General features: G+C 47.4%; 2 protein-coding genes and 1 long non-coding RNA gene across 4 annotated transcripts; 1 reads left to right on the forward strand and 2 right to left on the reverse strand.

Moving 5' to 3' along the window:
* Positions 1 to 1,260: 1,260 nt before the first annotated feature.
* inab (internexin neuronal intermediate filament protein, alpha b) lies at positions 1,261 to 3,082 on the reverse strand. The gene is made up of 3 exons (XM_057034665.1): positions 2,234 to 3,082; positions 1,614 to 1,738; positions 1,261 to 1,531 (listed from the first exon to the last, which is right to left on the reverse strand). The coding sequence occupies exons 1-3, from the start codon at positions 3,080 to 3,082 to the stop codon at positions 1,261 to 1,263; spliced, it is 1,245 nt and encodes a 414-aa protein (XP_056890645.1).
* nt5c2b (5'-nucleotidase, cytosolic IIb) lies at positions 2,901 to 17,641 on the forward strand. 2 transcript variants are annotated; one of them, XM_057035346.1, is made up of 18 exons: positions 2,901 to 3,232; positions 5,922 to 6,036; positions 9,025 to 9,098; positions 11,137 to 11,254; positions 11,363 to 11,458; positions 11,603 to 11,694; positions 11,783 to 11,840; positions 12,417 to 12,510; positions 13,033 to 13,086; positions 13,210 to 13,293; positions 13,452 to 13,493; positions 13,582 to 13,689; positions 13,921 to 13,987; positions 14,069 to 14,239; positions 14,439 to 14,490; positions 14,671 to 14,731; positions 14,836 to 15,012; positions 15,335 to 17,641. In XM_057035346.1, the coding sequence occupies exons 1-18, from the start codon at positions 3,124 to 3,126 to the stop codon at positions 15,566 to 15,568; spliced, it is 1,806 nt and encodes a 601-aa protein (XP_056891326.1). In that variant the 5' UTR covers positions 2,901 to 3,123; the 3' UTR covers positions 15,569 to 17,641. The 2 variants fall into 2 exon arrangements, with proteins under 2 accessions (XP_056891326.1, XP_056891327.1); XM_057035347.1 differs by lacking the exon at positions 2,901 to 3,232 and adding an exon at positions 4,399 to 4,630.
* Positions 4,171 to 5,231, reverse strand: LOC130527146 (uncharacterized). The gene is made up of 2 exons (XR_008950943.1): positions 4,964 to 5,231; positions 4,171 to 4,861 (listed from the first exon to the last, which is right to left on the reverse strand). It is a non-coding gene; the product is annotated as an uncharacterized LOC130527146 (long non-coding RNA).
* Positions 17,642 to 18,335: the final 694 nt, after the last annotated feature.

Here is an 18,335-nt window from a genome sequence, read left to right on the forward strand (position 1 = left end):
GATTATTATTTATTATTGTTGTTTTCTATCCCAAGTGAGAGCAGTGTGCAACCAGCTGCGTCTGCATCCAGGCTGGCAGTGAGCAGGCGGAAAAACAAGTGTCTGAAGGTTTCCTAGTCTCGACTTTGTGCTACAACAGACGTTTAATCCAGTCATGGCTAAGGTTAGAAAGAGAGCGTTCAGCAATTGTGCGGGCTGTTTCATTTATAATGGTGCCTGATGGTTGGATGTGCCAAGAATCCTCCAAATCTATTCTACAAGCGATCGTCTCTGTTTTACTGACAACTACTGATGTAAAAAACACAACTGTGGCCTATTACAGATGGGATGGTCAACTCTAGGCAAGCATGACGGTCTACATACACCATGCACATGATGCTCAGTTCATTCTCTGTTGCCTTTTCAGCATCAAACTTTGCTCTTAGGTTAAAAATAGGAGTTCACCAAGGACCTCCAACTTGTCCATCTCGGGGCCGTGCAGAGCAGACTGAACTATATTCACACCTCAGGGGGGACAGTTGTGCAAGAGATTAAAGAAGCTTATGAAATTCAAGAGATCGGCTCAGCAAGATGTGTTAATTATCCCGGCTGGTTCACTGTAACTATTCAATGTGCTTCCTATCTAAACTGTTGCTGTTCTTAAGCCTTTTTTTTTTAATTATTAATATTATTGCGTTCTAAAAGTGGCTACAGAAAGAGAAATGGTCAGGCTAATGTGTTCTGACTCTTTTGTTCTTTGAAGCCCACAATTTCAAGTCCACACAAACATGCTTCAGCTGAAACGTGACGATAGTGCTGTGCAGCTCGCGGTGGCGAGCCGCCATGTGGACGCGACCTGGGTCCAATGTGCGGAGACCAGTTGAATTCTAAGTTTCAGATATGTGGTACTTCTGTAAAAGATGCTACTTGAGTGGTTTTGTTGTCTGATGGTGAGCGTATATGTGAGACACGGAGAGTACAGGTGTGTTGTAACATTGAGTGATGGTTACTGTAGCGTTTAGAACGTGGGGGGGCGGGGGCAGATGGGAAGAAGAGGAGGGGGACAGGGAAGATGAAGGGATGAAGCCCAAAGCAAACAACCAGACGTGGCGCCCTGCACACTTAGAATAGACGTCCCAACGTTCATTCATTGAAATTAAGATGGGAATAAATATCAACGAAGATCGCCAAGTGTTCGGCGCTGATGTTCTGGGTTTTGTTTTGGGCTGGGAAAGGGAAATCGGTCAGGGTTCATCGATCAACAGGCTCTCAATCAACTTGTTAGTTTTTCTGGTTGGTGACATCACCGGGCTCTTGCTGTTTCTCCATCTTCTTGGTGGTGACCACTGTCTCCTCGTAAACCTCGCGCTGGGACACTTTGGCTCCAGGCTTGATCTGCTCCTCATCCTTGCTCTCCTTCTTCGAGCCACGGCTGGAGCTGGTGTACATGCGGCTCTGGTAGTTGTAGCCCTGCATAGCACCCGCACCCCCCGAGGTGCCGGGGTAGGTGATCCCTGTCCCAATGCGGGTTTCCTCGCCTTCCAGAAGTTTCCTGAAGGCACACGGAACAATTCAGAAGAGACGTGAGAGAGGAATCGATACCTAAATTACAACATTTAGGGGGAGGAACCTACCTGTAAGCTGCAATTTCAATATCCAGAGCCATCTTAACATTCAGGAGATCCTGGTACTCCCTGAGATGACGAGCCATCTCACTTTTAGTGGTCCTGAGCTCATTCTCCAGCTCTGCCATGCCGTCCTATGAAATAAATCAGTGTATTTATTAATATTATTATAATCATTATTATTATTATTGTCGTTATTATTATTAACCCAAGCAGGAAAGGGAGTCAGACACGGAGTGTTTGCATGTGACAAAGCAACGCCCTTAAACAAAGGCCTTTTTTTTTTCTCTTTTTTTTTTAAAATGAACGCTATTTTAAACGTGCAGCGGAGGATTTGGGGGCTTCATGAGCCTCACGAGCGTGTGCTTGAATCGCATTCCCTTCGCTGAAAGGGTTTGGTCGGAAAGAAGAAGGGAAAGGAGCGGTCGCCGTCTGCGCCGCCTGGGCGTTGTCTGGTGCAGCTGTTGAGCGCGGTCTCCCGGGAGCGACTTTCAGCACCTCGGACAGAGCCAAGCCTCCACAGCTGCCCCGCGAGCCGCCGCTTCTCTCCTCCGCACGATTCATTCGATTCATTTCATTCATTTATCTAACCATCACATCGGCTAAAGAGGCATTTAAGTGGGAGTTACCTGGTAGTTGCCGATCTCCACATTGTGCCTGTCCTCCATGTCCCGCAGCTGCTTTTCCAGAGACTCGTTGGTTCCCCTCAGACTCTCTATCTCGATGGTCTTGGACTGCAGCTGCCTCCGGTACTCGTTCATCTCCTCCCGGCTGGCTCGGATGGCCTCGTTGCTCCGGACAGCCTGTTCAGACAGGTCGTTGAATTTGGACTTGTACCACTCCTCTGCGGACTGCAGGTTCTTGGACGCCATGGACTCATATTGGCCTCGGATCTCCTTCAGGGCGGAGGTGAGGTCCGGCTTGGACACCTCCATCTCGACGGAGACCTGCGCGGCCTGGATCATGTCCATCAGCTCGGTCACCTCTTCCTCGTGCACTTTCCGGAGGAAGTTGATCTCGTCCAGTAGAGATTCCACCTTCTTTTCCAGGTCCAGACGCACCATTGTGGCATCATCCACATCTTTCTTAAAAGCCTTCAGGGTGGCCTCCGCCTCTTCCCGCGCACGAAACTCCTCTTCGTACTTGCCCCTGAGTTTCTGCAGGTCGTCTTCGATGTTGTCCCTCTCGATCAGAAGCTGCGACTTCTCTCCATTCAGCTCCTCCAGCTGGGAGCGCAGCTCGCGTAGCTCCTGTTGGTAAATATCGGCCAGTCGGGAGGGCTCGGCCTGCCGCTGGCGCAGCGCGCTCAGCTCCGTCTCCAACACCTTGTTGTGCTGCTCCAAGTTGTGCACCTTCTCGATGAACATAGCAAAGCGGTCGTTGAGACCTTGCATTTGCTCCTTCTCATTGGTGCGGATGATTTTGAACTCATTGTTCAGGACGCTGCTCTGTGCCAGGTCGACGGTGTCCAGTGGCATGGACAGGGAACGCCCGGACTTCCTGCTGTGCGCGCCCAGGGATGAGATATTGCTCCTGTTGGCGGAGGAGGAGTACCGGTAACCTCCCCGGGAGGACAGGTTCCGAGAGGGAGAGGACGCATATCGGGGCGAATCCCCGAAAATCTTCCGGTAAGAGGAGGAGGAATAGACTTCAGCTCCGTAGCTCATCTTGGCTGGTTTACAGTCACAGAGGAGCAGTGGGCGCGTCTCCTTATATAGGGGGACGAACCCACTCACTGATTAATGCCCGACGGAACCAGCGCACTATTTCTCTCCGTGTAACAAAGTGCTGCTTCATACTCTGCTAACTCGGTGATTATCTAGCTAATACCAAAGCTACAGTGTTCTTTTTGTCGGAGAATCTGCGCGCAGTTGGCTCCTTTCTTTGTGCAGGACAGATGGAACTGTCCCTTTTAGCGCAACGGTGACGCGTCGGTGATGGCTTGTTGCACTTTTAACCCAGAGTGAAGTCAAAAGGTCTTCAAGCAACAAGTAGCTGCCGATGTCAGGGTTACATTAATGATGTTTATTTACGTATGTGTAATATTTCTCCCATGATGGCATCCAGTTCAAGACGGTGTTTATTTAGAGCAGGAGTGATAGTACTATAGTACCGGCGTACCCTTAGAATTTATTAGATGTCCAATGTTTGAGTATTTAAGTCATTCTGAATACACTTCAGACTTTCAGTCAGAGTTGAATTTTAAGAAGAAAAAGCAAATAAGCGAAAGACTTTAAACTTTGCAGTTTAGTTCAGCGCTTGTGTGGAAAGACAGGGCTCTGCTGCCCCCTGTCGTCTGTGCTGTGCACAACAGCGTAACGCCAGAAACAAGGATTTCTGCTTGTGTTTCTGTCAGCAGAACTGCCCTGCAATTGTACTTATTTGCTTATGTACAGGAGTATGTAGATACATTTTATGGGGCTTGTTTTTTCTTCATGGCAGGATTCCCCTCGATTGCGTTGAACCTGATGCTGTGAGAACATTCATTTAATTTCATCTCCTCTTTTCTTTATAAGGATGCGTCCTTTAGGTGTTTTTAAAACGGATCGAATTGTTCACAATCAGCTTTGCGTTGACTTAGTTTTATTTACCAAGGAATCCCCGTGCTCTATTAAATTTGCACATTTTCACCTTTTTATTGCCTTTTGCGGCTCGCTTCATCACCACAATTCCGTGTGGTGTTCCGGTCCAACCGCTGCAGCTCTGCAGCTCGATGTCTCCGACTGATAGTGAGAGAATGGTGAGAGAATGGGGTCACGTGTCTGTGCCACGACGACACATAACGCCGCCCGCTTTTGACTGACATCCGCAAGCCCCGCCCCCCTGATGTCTCATAACAACAGCTGGACAGCATATAGAGACGAGAGAAGGCAGGAAAAACATATTTACAGTCTGTCTTCACGGGGGACACATCGCTGCTTTTGCCTCACGCTTTTACGCACACGCAAGGCCCCATCCTCACGCTTTTCCCGAGCCCAGGGCGCATGCTCAGACTGTCGGACGGTGCGGTTTTACAGAACTCGTAGGTGAGTACCGAAACGCCATTCACAGCCCAAAGCGCCCAGTCTTTGTGTCTTGCTGCTGCCAAACCTTCCCCCGGGGACCTCTTTCAGCTGTCCTCCGCACCAATGTCAGATAAAAATAAAGGCAGTCCGCATTGTGCCGATAGTTAGCTAGCGTTTCCAGTCGACAGGATGTTTGCCTCATAGCTTGCGTCAACCCCCTGCAAGCGGCTTCTCTGGTCGTGCAAATATCTGCTGGATTTGTTCATGGGTTTGGGGGGAAAAAAGAACCATCAGAAGCTGCAGAAATACTGTCAGAATGATCTTTTAACATTGCCGAGACAAACGTCAGCCCACTTTCGAGACGGAGAGCGAAGTTTAGTTCCAGTTTCCAAAGCTGCCTTCCAGTCCCGAGGGGAGCGAGTTGTCCTTCCCATGTGCATACGGTGGCTGAAACCACAAAGGTCCCCGTGTGCAGCGGCTGGTGGGTCTATAATGGGATGTGCTGGGCGGAACAAGACACGCTCGTTCCCGTCAACATTCGACTTTGTGCATCTCATGTTTGCTCCCCCCTCACTGATGCCTGTTGGTCTCAGGCCCGCTGACAGATCCCTGCATGGGTCTCATTTGCATTGGTCCTGGCCCTCAGAAGAGGAAAGATGACCTCTGCCTCTCCTCCTGGCAGCCCCGACTCTCCTGTGACAACAGGAGAACTGACAGCTCGGCCCTAAAATCAGTCCCGGCAAAATAAACCGTGAAGATGATCACGATGTTGTAGACAGATTATGTACTTTTATATAGCAGAACGACGGTTTAATTACTGCGTATCCAACCTCGTGACCTCGCTCCAGAATTTGTGGGTTTGTGGTTTGGTGTGGCCTCTTCTAAAGGAATGGTTTGAAAAATGCACGTTTCGTTCACGCTATGTTGCATGTTGCCCGCTGTGGAATTACATGAAGTCGGTGGTCTGAGGCTGGAGTCATCTTAGGACCTCACAGGAAGAAGGTCCCAGGTTTGGATCCACCTGGGAGCCAGGGGCTTTTCTGTGTGGAGTTTGTGCGTTCTCCCCGTCTTCCAGAGGCATATTGGCAAATTGGCAGGTTTAAAAACGACCTTAGGTGTGAATGTGAGTGCGAATGGTTGGCTGTCTGGCAAATTGTCCGGTTTGAGCCCTGCCTCGTGCCTCAAGGCAGCTGGAATTGGCTCAGCCCCCCCCCCCCCCCCCCCACTCAACCTACCCTGCGAAGGGATAACGGGCTAGAAGATGGATGGATTACAGGAAGCTGATTGAATCTTGTCATATTTCTTCCCACAGGAATTGTTTTCAGGATGACGACTTCATGGAGCGACCGGCTGCAGAATTATGCAGATTTGCCTGCCAACATGGACAGATTGACCATGAAAAAGTACAGAAGAGAGCCGTACCACAGGTGAGAGCCAGGTTCAGCACGGCAAATGCTTGATTTTCAACAGGAATGGATGCTTGGATTTAAACATTTTTCCTAATCAGTCAGACCACATGGGAAGCACAATTAAACTCCACCATCTTTTAAAACTCAAGTTTTAATGGCTTCTTTTGGCTTAATCAAATGTAATGTACGCTGATCAGAGTTGGACTTTAGTATCAGCGAGCAAACAGGACTCTCCCCTCTATAAAAAAAGATAACAAAAATACATACATACTTTTACTGCCTCCTATGGCGTTTCAATATTTGTTGGAGGCAGAGATAGCGCATGACTGATGGTCGGACAGAAGAGAACTGATAACTGTACGACCTGTTAGCTGTTTCTTGTGTTTGCAGATCATCTTTATGTGCCAGGCACCCTGTAGTAAATGAATTATCCATTTTCTCGTACCTTTGTTGCCTTTTGTGTTGCCTCAATCATGACCAGGCATGTGAGAGGACTGTAATGTCAATTAATAATGTCGTGCCCTTAAACCGCTCCTCATTATATGGATTGGAATCCGTGTCAGGTCACGTCAAGTCTTCTCCAGGAAAGGTTTTACCGGTTTGGCTCGAATTTCACAGTTTCTAACAAGTGTCCCGAGGTTGACTGCGGTGAAATTCCTCAAGGCCCTGAAATGTGGTAATCCAAACCTCATTGCTGGGTGTAATAAACTTTGGACTCACTGTAAGGGAACACTATTGTTAATCAGGAATACCCTGCAGTGATACCCACTGCTGGACTCATTTATCACCACGGCTGTAAACCTTGTGCTGCTGTGTGGTGTTAAACTTTGTCCTGGACGTGTTTGTCCACTGTTCTTCCACGCCCTTATGTAAGACGCAGTCCCCGTGGGTTTATAAAACAGTCACTCGCTTGTTCGCTCCGTGTTTACTTAGCGGAGAGACTTGAAGCCGCCCTGTCTACGACGGTGCCCTCTTACTTCCGCCATGCAGGCGCACGCTCCCAAATATAATCAAGATAGCGGAAAATGTCGGCGCTGAGGTCACTGGAGCCGAACAACTGTGTGTCTTAAGGTGACCGTATCAGTGCTGTGGACCCTGGCCAGCAGAGAATAGAGAATAGATAAGAGGAATAGATCTGTCTGCAGAATCTCCAGACACACCCAACCGTAATTATATCATTATGAGACCAAGGGATATTTCACTGCTGTCAACGGTTTGAAGATTTCCATGTCTCCATGTATTTTTTTGAACCTTTTTTTGTGATTTGAGTTGTCACAGTACTGGAATTTCTTAGATGATACTGATATTTTTAGGAGAGCTGTTCCTCTATGATTAATGGCTGATTCAAAAAGTCACTGTTGTGTGTGGAACAGCTCGTAATCCACCAACATATTCAGAATCAGTGCTTTTTCCTTTTTTTTTTTACCTCTTGAGCTCATGAAGTCAGACAAGCGATGAGTTTGAGGCTAAAATCCCTCATCTGACCTTTGGTGTAATGGGATAAATGTTTCAAGGGTGTGACTCTACACCACGTCTTTATTTTAGCCCACTTCCTTCACGTATACCTCCAGTAGTGTCCCTCAGTCACTAAATGTCCCGTTCAGGGTTTTACTTCAAGTTCTGCTGCTTCCATTTAAAACTCCGAGCGAGGGAGTGATCCCATTCTTCCCCGTTCAGCAGTCACCCAGGTACTGCACCCGCTGTGATTGTTCTGGATGTCTTTGAAGGCCCACAAACATCACGCTGTTCAACAGCACCTCTGAGCAACAACAACAACAACAGAGAATGACGCAGAACAGACACAATCGCTTTTGCAACAAGTCAGAAAATGTCTGAATGACAAGAAAGCAGAGAGAGAGAGAAAGGCAGAGGAGGGGAGAGAGGCATTGTTTGTGACCCCCCCTTCCCCACACACACACACACACACACACACACACACACACACACACACACCCCGAGCTGCTGTGCGCCCTAGCGCAGGTCAAACGGGACGTCAGACTAGGCTGTAATTTTGCAGAGAATGCATCTCCAGTCGGCCGCTGGACGGAGTTCTAAATGGGAGCTGGTTCACCACGGATCGGCTTCCAGGTATTTCACAAGGGAAGTTTGCAGATGGTTGAGGATCAAACCGTTATCGTCACGTCTCAGGAGAAGGTTTCCCGCTCGCGTGTCAACAGGGGATTGTGGCTTTTATTGTTTCTGGCTGGATTTCTGGGAAGGCTCAATATTTATTGGATGTGGACATGCCTCCTTTAGTCACGCCTCTCACTGATGTTAAATCCACGATGTATAGTCAGGCTTCGTCTATCTCGCCGCCCTCTCTGTGGAAACGGTGTCAACACTTTACGTCACATATCCGGATAGATACGAGGCAGCGTGGATGAGCCGTTTGGTTCCCTGTTGTTATTGTTTGAATTCGAAATGAGGTTTAACTGTAAAGTTCTTGTTGACGAAATCTTACAGTTGCCACGGTAACTTTAGTGGTATTACCTAAAGAATCCAGCAACAATACTGTTGCGATATAGAATACATTTAAAAAAAAGATTTTCTGCCTTCCTTTTCTAGAAAGATCCACTGTAAGTTGTGTTGAGGCCTTTGTGTGTGTGTGTGTGTGTGTGTGTTTATTTTACAATGTAAATAGCAATAATGAGTTTACGGCCTGCTGTGGACAAACACCATTTATCACATTACAAACATCAACAGCTAAAAGGCGGACTGGTGCAGGACCTTGGGTCAGTAGTGGAAGGGTGGCTCGAAGACGTAAACGCCCGTGTTTAACACGGTGTACCATCAGAGCGGGTGTAAAATGTCCCGGTGCACATGTGTGCGCCCTTCTCAATCTATAATAAATATGTCACAACATGTTTGTAATGAACACGGAGTCTGTTTAGGATGGATTAGAGTCTAGTTAGTTTGCCTAGACAACAACAGCACTGTGAGAATCACGGGTAATCTGATTATTGTAAATTACATCACAAGTAAAATATAGACTTCATCTCCCTCCAGAGTGTTTGTCAACCGAAGCTTGGCCATGGAGAAGATCAAGTGTTTTGGCTTCGACATGGATTATACTTTAGCGGGTAAGTTAACGAGTTTTTGCTTTTTGTTTTGTTTTTAACGTACGTTGGCCGATCGTAGTTTACGTGGTAAACGATCGGCCCTCCTGTTGTTACATTAATAATCTGACAAGTCCAAATGGGCAGGCGTCAGTGCGGTGTTGACAGCCGAACCAGGTCCATCTTGGATGCTAAAACGTTAAAAATAGCTCCCCGTTGTTGTGCTCGGGGCTGTAAATGGACGCGAAATATCCCGATGGCTTTTCCCCCCTCGTCACTTTCCTGCATGACTCGGCTGCACTCTTTTTGGCCTCTCTGTAAACTCTGGCACGTGTCTGAACCAGCAGGCCCCAGTGATTTGCTGGGTCTACCAGCGATGGCTCCCTCGAGGACGAGGATCAGCCGCGGCCCCACAAAGGTCCCCTCTCCCCAGTTTACAGCGCAGGCGATCTTACGGACGCTCAGCTGTTGACATGGCTCTCTTTACGGGATCCCATAACCAAGTGTTAATGTTTGTTAGAAGTGCTGCTATCACATATCCTTGGACGCCGTTCAGCCCGCGACCGCGGTTGTACTCTGGGGAGTCCTCAGTGGCGCAGTGGCCAACAGCAGGGTGTTAAACGCAGTTCAAACGCGCAAAGTGCTTAACGTATATATGTTTTTATGTTATTAATGTTTGACGACCTATGGATGGAACCGTCGTCAGTAAATGTGTCATTTGGGTCACATTTGTGAATGACATCATCGCCAGTGTCGTTGCCAGGATACGTGCTGGTGCCCATTTTTAATAGTTAATGGTATGATTGTCATTGAGAAAAAAAAAGGTTCTGCAAAGTTGGAACGGTCTCATTTATCAGGAGTTCAACACTTAAGAGTTCTAAACCAAACAGTTGGTTTCAGTGCTTTTGTCCTGTTTTGGTGATCAGCGTGGTTTGATTAGATCTGACCCAGATATCATCATCAAATTAAAGGTTATTTTTCCCTAATTCAATTGCTATTGTCGTGCAACGACACACAGCTTTTTCATTTTGCACATAATCATGTTGAAACTCGCCTTCGTTAAACTCCGGGGCCTTGATTAGCTGTGTCCTAGATTTGCAACAGATTTTTGGACAGACTGTTGACCTCCAGGCTCCGCTTGCATGTGACAAACGTTCCCATTTTTGCTCCTAATTTCGCTATCTCTGAATGTTTAATTTGGGCTCAGTGCTCTATTTGCATAGCCTCAAAGGTTGTTTACATTGTATACATTACAAAAGGCCTCAGTTGACCTGACCTTTGAACTGTGGACCACACACACCTCAGCCAGCGCTGCTGGTTTTCCGGTGACGTTTAAGTAAACAGCAATTTCCTCTTGCCTCAGTAACGACCACGTGCGTGTCCGTGCACACTGACAAGCTGAGAAACATGAGAACAGGTTTTATCACAGCCCCTAACCTGATATTCAGTTTGTAATACGCAACTCTTCAGTACAGTCGCTCGTAGTGTGGTGTTCTCTAAGGGAAAAGAAACAGGACATAGACTTGGATATCATGGATATTCATGGATGAATAGGCCCCTAATCAATACAGGAACGACCTTTTATTAGTGATGTTAAAAAACTTCGTCTAGCACAGCACACAGAGAAGAAGGAGTCTGTTTGTCCTTCGTTGTCTGTTGTCTGAACATCATCAGCCAATACGTCTCCCCCTCCAGGGGCCTCGCGTCACCCCTCTGCTGGTGCGCACAACAACACCGGGACATTCTCCGGTTTGTATTTATAACATGTGACACAGAGTTTTCCCAATGTCAGATGGCGAGATAATCCTCTGCCAGTCTTTTCTTAGCTGAGCATCGTCGGTAGTGTTTATTATCAGATCGCTGGCACCGTGCGTATCTGAGACGGGGGGCGGGGGTTCATCTGCTTCTGCCAGGCTCATTAGCTAACAAAGAAAGACCTATATAGAGCTGTTTAATAGACAATATAGATGCCACTGTTTTGGAGGTCATTGATGAATAGTTAGAATAGTTGATTCCTGCCTGTGGGGGTTTAGCTCTCTGACCTCGGGTCTTTTATTTCCAGTGTACAAGTCACCGGAGTACGAGTCCCTGGGGTTTGAGCTAACAGTGGAGCGCCTTGTTTCCATCGGATACCCTCAGGAGCTGCTCAGCTTTGTCTACGACCCGTCGTTCCCGACCAGGTAAGACGCATCATCTGTCATTTGAGAACTCTGATGTTTGTGCCGAGAGATGAAGGAAATCCAGGCAGTCACAGGTTCCCTCTGGTATTTCTTTGCTTCCGTCTTCAGGGGGCTGGTGTTTGACACCATGTATGGAAACCTCCTGAAGGTCGACGCCTACGGCAACATCCTGGTCTGTGTCCACGGATTCATTTTCCTCCGAGGGTGAGTTTTTTCCAGCGCTCTGTCCCCCGGGACGGACAGACCTTTGACCTCGGATTTCCACTGGTAGAAATATTGACCGCCGACTTTTGGTCGCATGTGGTTGCAGCTGTGTTTTTCTGACCACAGTCTGTGTCCTTTTTCTAGCCCTGAGATTCGTGAACGCTACCCCAACAAGTTCATCCAGAGAGATGATACAGAGCGGTTTCATATCTTGAACACACTCTTCAACCTGCCAGGTAGGGCCTTCGTCTTCATCTTAAATACCCAACAAGAAGGTTGAAGAGTCCCGTCGTGGCCGTTGACGCCGTCTCTGCTCCTCCACAGAGACCTACCTGTTCGCGTGCCTTGTAGATTTCTTCTCCAACTGTGACAGATACACAAGGTAAGACACAGTTTAGTCTGCTTTCTGTTGGATAACAAGGTTCTGGGCCTTGTTTGGTGGCACAAAGACATTCACGAGCCAAGCTGGGTCAAAATGAACCCGACAGAGTTGGAGGGTCTCAGGTAAATGATTAAAACTACCAATCAATTGACATTCCAGTGAAATGAAGAGCCTTTCCTGTAATAACATCGTATTAATCTACTAATTTGAGAAAGCATGAATACTGATCAGGGTGAGGGAGCTAAGAAATCATTCTTACTAAAAGATAAAAGTAATCATGATATAATGATTATTTAATCTCTTTAATTCTACCAAGTAGCCTGTAAATCTGTTGAGAATGTAATCTGGAATGGCTGCATGTCCTTTGTCCTCTGAAACCTGGTTGTTGGTCTTTTAGGGGGAGATTGCTTTCCTCTTTGGCTGGGGACCCCTCCAACAAGGGAAGGCTATCCCATATCAAAGCAAAAAAGCAAACAAAAAAAAGAAAAAAGAGAAAAGAACAAAAACAATTTAAAAACCTTCCGTAAAAATGTGGCCTCTCCGATGGCTGTGTGTCTCTCTGCTCCTCTCCTCCAGCTGTGAAACTGGCTTCAAGAACGGCGACCTCTTCATGTCCTATAAGAGCATGTTCCAGGATGTCCGTGACGCTGTCGACTGGGTCCACTTCAAGGTAACGCGCCCTTCCGTGCTTATGGCCCTGACAAACGGTGCCGATCCACACGGCATCTTAAGCACATTTATTTGAGTTCTTGTGAATAAATAATAAACCGATCTCACATACATGTCTCTGCATAAAGACCAGCAATCTTTATTCCAGCGTCCATGTGAGCAACGCGGTTTCAGCGTAAAAGCTAATCAGAGAAAGGACGCCGGGTTTACTCCGGCCTCGTGTTTAAACATTATTGAACGCTACTTGTGATCAGTGCTCACAGATAACTCAGTTAGACAGATACGGAGGACTTGAGTGTTGAATCTGAGCAGCATGTGAGCTGCAAAGGCCGCCATCATGTGCTGCTCACACGCCTGATGTTACAGGACCTTCACGCAGGCCGCTGACCTCTGTCTGCCCACTGGAACCATATTGTGAGGACAGACACCAGTGATTATGTAGGAGACGGGGGAGGAGGAGGACATGGTGGCGACTTTGAATGTTTTTAAATGGTTTGACTCATTAGAGATGATGTAATTGCAGGGAACTCTGAAGGAGAAGACTGTTGAAAACCTGGAGAAGTTTGTAGTTAAAGATGTAAGTAGTTTGTATTCAATGAAGGTGCTCCAGAGGCACTGGGAAAACACACACACACACACACACACACTGGGTTATAAAGCTTCTTGAAGCTTGTTTCTTTTATCTTTTTGTTCCCACCAGGGGAAGCTGCCTCTCCTCCTCAGCCGGATGAAAGAGGTTGCCAAGGTTTTCCTCGCCACCAACAGTGACTACAAATATACTGATGTGAGTATCGCCGCCGGCTCACGGTTCCAGCTCCAGGGTGAAAAAGTATGGGTGTAATAAAGATTTCAAATGGTAATTTGCGATGACCATACTTGTATTTTAGGTTTTCCGACCTGGAAACACTGTCATAAGTCCTAATTGTTGTTGTGTGCCTACAGAAAATCATGACCTACCTGTTCGACTTCCCCCATGGTCCAAAGGTAAAAAGCCGAAGCTTTAGGCAAACTTCAAACAAATCCGGTTTTCCAGTTTTCCGGCAACAGGTTCACTTTTCTGTGCCGTCCTCAGGCGGGGACCTCACACAGACCCTGGCAGTCCTACTTTGACCTGATCCTGGTGGACGCCAGGAAGCCGCTGTTCTTCGCAGAAGGAACAGTTCTGAGACAAGTTGACACAGTGAGTGTCCCCGCGGAACATTTCCAGGACTGAGAAAGAGGGATTTAAACTGTGGGGGAATATATGTGGCACACTTATGGACAAATGACACATATTAAAGGTTAATGGGGAAAATCTGGGATACTATGGAATCTGGTACGACCGTCACAGGGGTCACAGTGATGTAGCAGTTTGATGGGTGGAGTCAAAGCCTACTGGTCTCTGATGTCTCGCTAACTTTCCTCTTTTCAGACAACAGGACGGTTAAAAATAGGAACATATACGGGGCCTCTGCAGCATGGTTTAGTCTACTCCGGAGGTAAGACACCAGAATCCCCTCATCCATGTTCCTGGTTTTTATTGGATCTCTCTTTAATCAAGAACTATACCATCCCGCCAGGTTCTTCAGACATTGTGTGTGACCTGCTAGGCGCCAAGGGGAAGGACATAGTCTACATTGGGGACCATATTTTTGGAGACATCCTCAAGTCCAAGAAGCGTCAAGGCTGGAGGACATTCCTGGTCATACCCGAGCTGGCCCAGGAGCTGCACGTGTGGACTGATAAGAGCTGTGAGTCTTCAGACACGTGTAGATCTGTACATTCTCTATGGAACGCCTGCAGCGTGTTCTCTTCTGATGACCACCTTTAACTACCGTAGCTGCATGAGGAATCATTGGTCAGGAATTGCCTCATAAATCCCTGGGATTAGAACTCATAGTCATTAGAAAGTGCTCCACAGTGACGTTCTCGCCCTCTTCTGTTGCCCAGCTTTGTTCGAGGAGCTGCAGGGACTGGACATTTTCTTGGCTGAACTCTACAAGTAAGTTTGGACTCGTGGCGTATTTCTTTTTTGTTTGCGCTCCGCGGGGTCAGCAGGGTCGCCTGATAAGTGCACGTCACTGTTTCTATTTTAAGCCCGGCTGGATCGCTTCGGATCGGGCAGGATGGCCACCCCTTCGCCAACACTCCTCATTTTTTTCCCCTCCTTTTTTGTCCTCAGACATCTGGACAGCAGCAGCAACGAGAGGCCAGATATCAGCGCTCTCCAGAGCAGAGTCAAGGTATACGTCTGCCCGCGGGCGTGGCCTCACGCCTGGCGTGGTTGATCGTGCGTCAGCACAGTTAAATGTTAGCAGCTTACTTCCTTGCTCTCTTTATCTTCCAGAAAGTGACCCATGACATGGACATGTGCTACGGCATGATGGGCAGCCTTTTCCGCAGCGGCTCCAGACAGACCTTATTCGCCTCGCAGGTGATGCGCTACGCTGACCTGTACGCCGCTTCCTTCATCAACCTGCTGTACTACCCCTTCAGCTACCTCTTCAGGGCCGCCCACGTGCTGGTGAGCATCAAAGTAACAAAGCAGCTGCCTTCAGACGTCATTATTAACCTTTACTGCGGACCTGCAGACACTTCCTTTATCTCCAAACTGTCCTCATTTATTAATATCCAGTCTTCCATGTAGTTATTTCTGATGCAAGCTTCAGTGTTTTCAAGCCTTTTAGGCACAGCGGCATGCAAAAGTTTGGGCAACCCTGGCCAAAGTGTCTTATGCCTTTTGAAGATCCTTCCAGCTTCCACTGTTCAGAAACTATTGCATGCCGCTGTACATATGTTAAGTTGCAGGGTGGTTCAACCCACGTTTTGTCTCTTTTCCTCTGCAGATGCCCCACGAGTCAACGGTCGAACACATGCACGTGGACATTGACACAGAATCACCACTGGCCACGCGGAACCGCACCCTGTGCAGCGACTGCAAGGACCTGGATTGCAAACGCAACCAGCTGACGCGCTCGTTCAGCGAGATCAAACCCCCCAACCTCTTCCCCCAGACCCCCCAGGAGATCACTCACTGCCACGATGAGGACGACGATGAGGAGGAGAAGGAAAGGAAATGAGACGGAGTTGGAATCGAAGCCACGTTGCTGTTTCTCCCGTTCTTGTCGGCTCACTTCTCCCTGCTACTCATCTTTTAAGAGTGAGGCAGAGAGTGTCTGTGTGTGTGTGTGTGTGTGTGTGTGTGGGTGGGTGTGTGTGTGGGCGGGTGGGTGTGTGTATGGATCTCACACACCTACGCAAACCGCAGGTACAGTACATGAGGAAATTTTAAAGGACCAGTTCTGAGACGGGTCAATTTTACTCCTTTCATAATAATAATAATGATTCTAATCATATTTTTAGTTAATCAGTTTGATTTCTGTATCTTTATATCAGTACATGTCACACACACGCCCGCCCACACACGTACACACACTCGCAGAGGACTTTGAAGACCTGCTTCTCCATGAAGCGGGTGTCAGCTTGTCATGTTTACTGACCTCAAATAGGACTAGTAACTAGCAGATTGGTTCATCAGTCACACGGTATGCAAATTATTAACAAAAACTTCGAACCTATGTCAGAAAAACAGATGAATCAATTTTGCTTTGAATGCAACATGGGAACAATGTCTGCCTTTCTGTTGAGTCTCTGCGTGCGTTGTCCCGTCTGGAATGGTTTGGTACGCCTGCGTGTACAACTCTGAAGTACTGTGACAAAAGTATTTTGTACTACATAAAAGCACAGGAGCAGCCGAGCACAAACCGGCCGTTTACCGGCTGTTTTTTTGCGTTTGAGAGGGCATGTCGCGCTACAAGCAACTCCTGAACTGCCAAGCAACATTGAGGACAAAGACGCCATGGCAACCGCGAAATACATCAGTGTTTTAAAGCCACGTGCTCTTTTCTGTTATTAGATGAGGAATGTGTGAGTGGATCGTTATCGGCTGCGTACTGAAGGTCTACCTGGATTCAGTTTTTATTTTGTACACAGTCATTGAGTCGAGTTACCGTAGCGACGGTGTCTGACTGTGTACAGTATTGTTCTGCCAGGGCACTGAAATCTCCCAAATGTGCTTTGCAGGCCAGAAAGAGACTGGTGGAACCTTGAGCTGGAAACTTGAAGTACTTTTTATTTAGAGTAAGGACATAACTGAGGTTGTGCTCATCTGTGATTCCATCCATTTTTACATATTGTTATGTGGAAACATCCTGTTTATCCCTGGCTGAGGGTGTCTTCGGATTAGAGGAAATGAATGCTAAATATTCGGCTTGCAGAGAGACCGATACCCCCTCCCAAAAACAACGCCGCCTGGCATCTCAAAGGTGTCGAGTCGATGGGTTCGTGTCCCACGCCGCTACTATCTGGACGGGGGGGGGTAATCCTGCCGTCCACTGTCCGCGGCTGTGTAGCTGTGGCTGGACGAGGCGGACAGAGATGTGTTCGAAATGCAGAGAATTCCACTCTGGCTTCCTTCTTTTGTCTGTTTGTTCAGCAAAAAGACGGAGGTGTTGATTCTGCGGCAGCTGCAGAGGCCAGTCGGAGCTCGCCACCTCTATTTTCTTTGCACAGGGTGCATATGCATGTGGAAAGAACAACCATCTACATTCTGCCAGGGTAATGATTGTTGCTGGGTCTAAGAAAGCCTTCTTTTCTCTTCACTTTGGTTGTTTACATGTGGAAACACAATAAAACCTGCTAACCTGTAAAGAAGAAAAACTTAGAATGAAGCGATAAATTAGGGGAAATCTCCCGCTCCTTGTATCAATACTGAGAGGTTATTATTTTTCTAAGCTTTTGTTTTTCGATGGTTCTGGTTTACAAAACATGGTTAGATTAGCCTCCCTCCATATATTTCCTTTCCTTTTTTTTTTTTAAACAAAAGTGAATTTTATATTCTGTAGTAGAGCAGACGTCTGTGACTCTCATCCACTGAGACCCTGGTGAACAGATTCTAGTTGTGTTTTTTAAATCTGTGGTTGTGATGTTCCCAGTGCTCCAGAACTGTCAAAGCTGTCTTCTTTCTTATTCTAAACTACAGTTTTCTTTTGTTTTATGCATAAACAATGTTTTATTTGACATCAGAACCTACTTACAGACTGTACATTGAGGTAAATTGCAAAAAAAAAATATAATAAAGATAGTTTCTCATACTTTTGTTGTGCTGCTGTTTGTGTTCTGTCACCGTCTACCGACCGTCACCCTGCTGGTAAAAGGTTGGAGCCGCGTTTGCCTTCAGGAGTGCCTTAATCCTTCCTGGAAACCTTCAACAAGCTGTTGGAAACATTCCTCAGAGATTTGGTCCATGTTGACCTGACGGCAGCTGCTGCAGCTCTGTCGGCATCTATGATCACCTCATCCCAAAGCTGCTCTGTTGGATTGAGATCTGGTGACCATGGAGACCGCTGGAGTACAGGGAACCTACACCCCCACACCTAGACCTACACCCTCACACTTAGACCTACACCCACACCCCTAGACCTACACCCTCACACCTAGACCTACACCCACACACCTAGACCTACACCCCCACACCTAGACCTACACCCATGCCCACATGCCTAAGAGCCCTGAGTTGGACCTATAAAGTGGCAAGTCTAGATTCTCAGGACAGACTGTTGTAACCTGGATGCAACTGTTGTTCTGTGACTCCTCCTGTGGGGGATGAGGACCACTGCAGGATCAGATATTCTCTAATCCCCTCAGCAGAGTGTGTGGGTGTAGGTCTATGTGTGTGTGGGTGTAGGTCTAGGTGTGTGGGTGTAGGTCTAGGTGTGTAGGTCTAGGTTGTCAGTGCTATAAATTGGATGGTTACATCACTGGAATAGGAGCGTTAAGCAAAGACTG

The sequence above is a fragment of the Takifugu flavidus genome, chromosome 6 (genome assembly GCF_003711565.1).
Source record: "Takifugu flavidus isolate HTHZ2018 chromosome 6, ASM371156v2, whole genome shotgun sequence".
In the NCBI taxonomy this organism is placed as follows: Eukaryota; Metazoa; Chordata; class Actinopteri; order Tetraodontiformes; family Tetraodontidae; genus Takifugu; species Takifugu flavidus.

What these genes read in the sequence shown, in the direction of transcription:
- inab (XM_057034665.1), bottom strand. Translation starts at nt 3,082, where the DNA reads ATGCCACTGGACACCGTCGACCTGGCACAGAGCAGCGTCCTGAACAAT. An exon ending in TGGAGATCGGCAACTACCAG is followed by an intron (nt 1,739 to 2,233) that starts GTAACTCCCACT and finishes TTTATTTCATAG; the next exon opens with GACGGCATGGCAGAGCTGGA. An exon ending in ATTGAAATTGCAGCTTACAG is followed by an intron (nt 1,532 to 1,613) that starts GTAGGTTCCTCC and finishes GTGTGCCTTCAG; the next exon opens with GAAACTTCTGGAAGGCGAGG.
- nt5c2b (XM_057035346.1), top strand. Translation starts at nt 3,124, where the DNA reads ATGAGATATTGCTCCTGTTGGCGGAGGAGGAGTACCGGTAACCTCCCC. An exon ending in GAATCCCCGAAAATCTTCCG is followed by an intron (nt 3,233 to 5,921) that starts GTAAGAGGAGGA and finishes TTCTTCCCACAG; the next exon opens with GAATTGTTTTCAGGATGACG. An exon ending in AGAAGTTTGTAGTTAAAGAT is followed by an intron (nt 13,087 to 13,209) that starts GTAAGTAGTTTG and finishes TGTTCCCACCAG; the next exon opens with GGGAAGCTGCCTCTCCTCCT.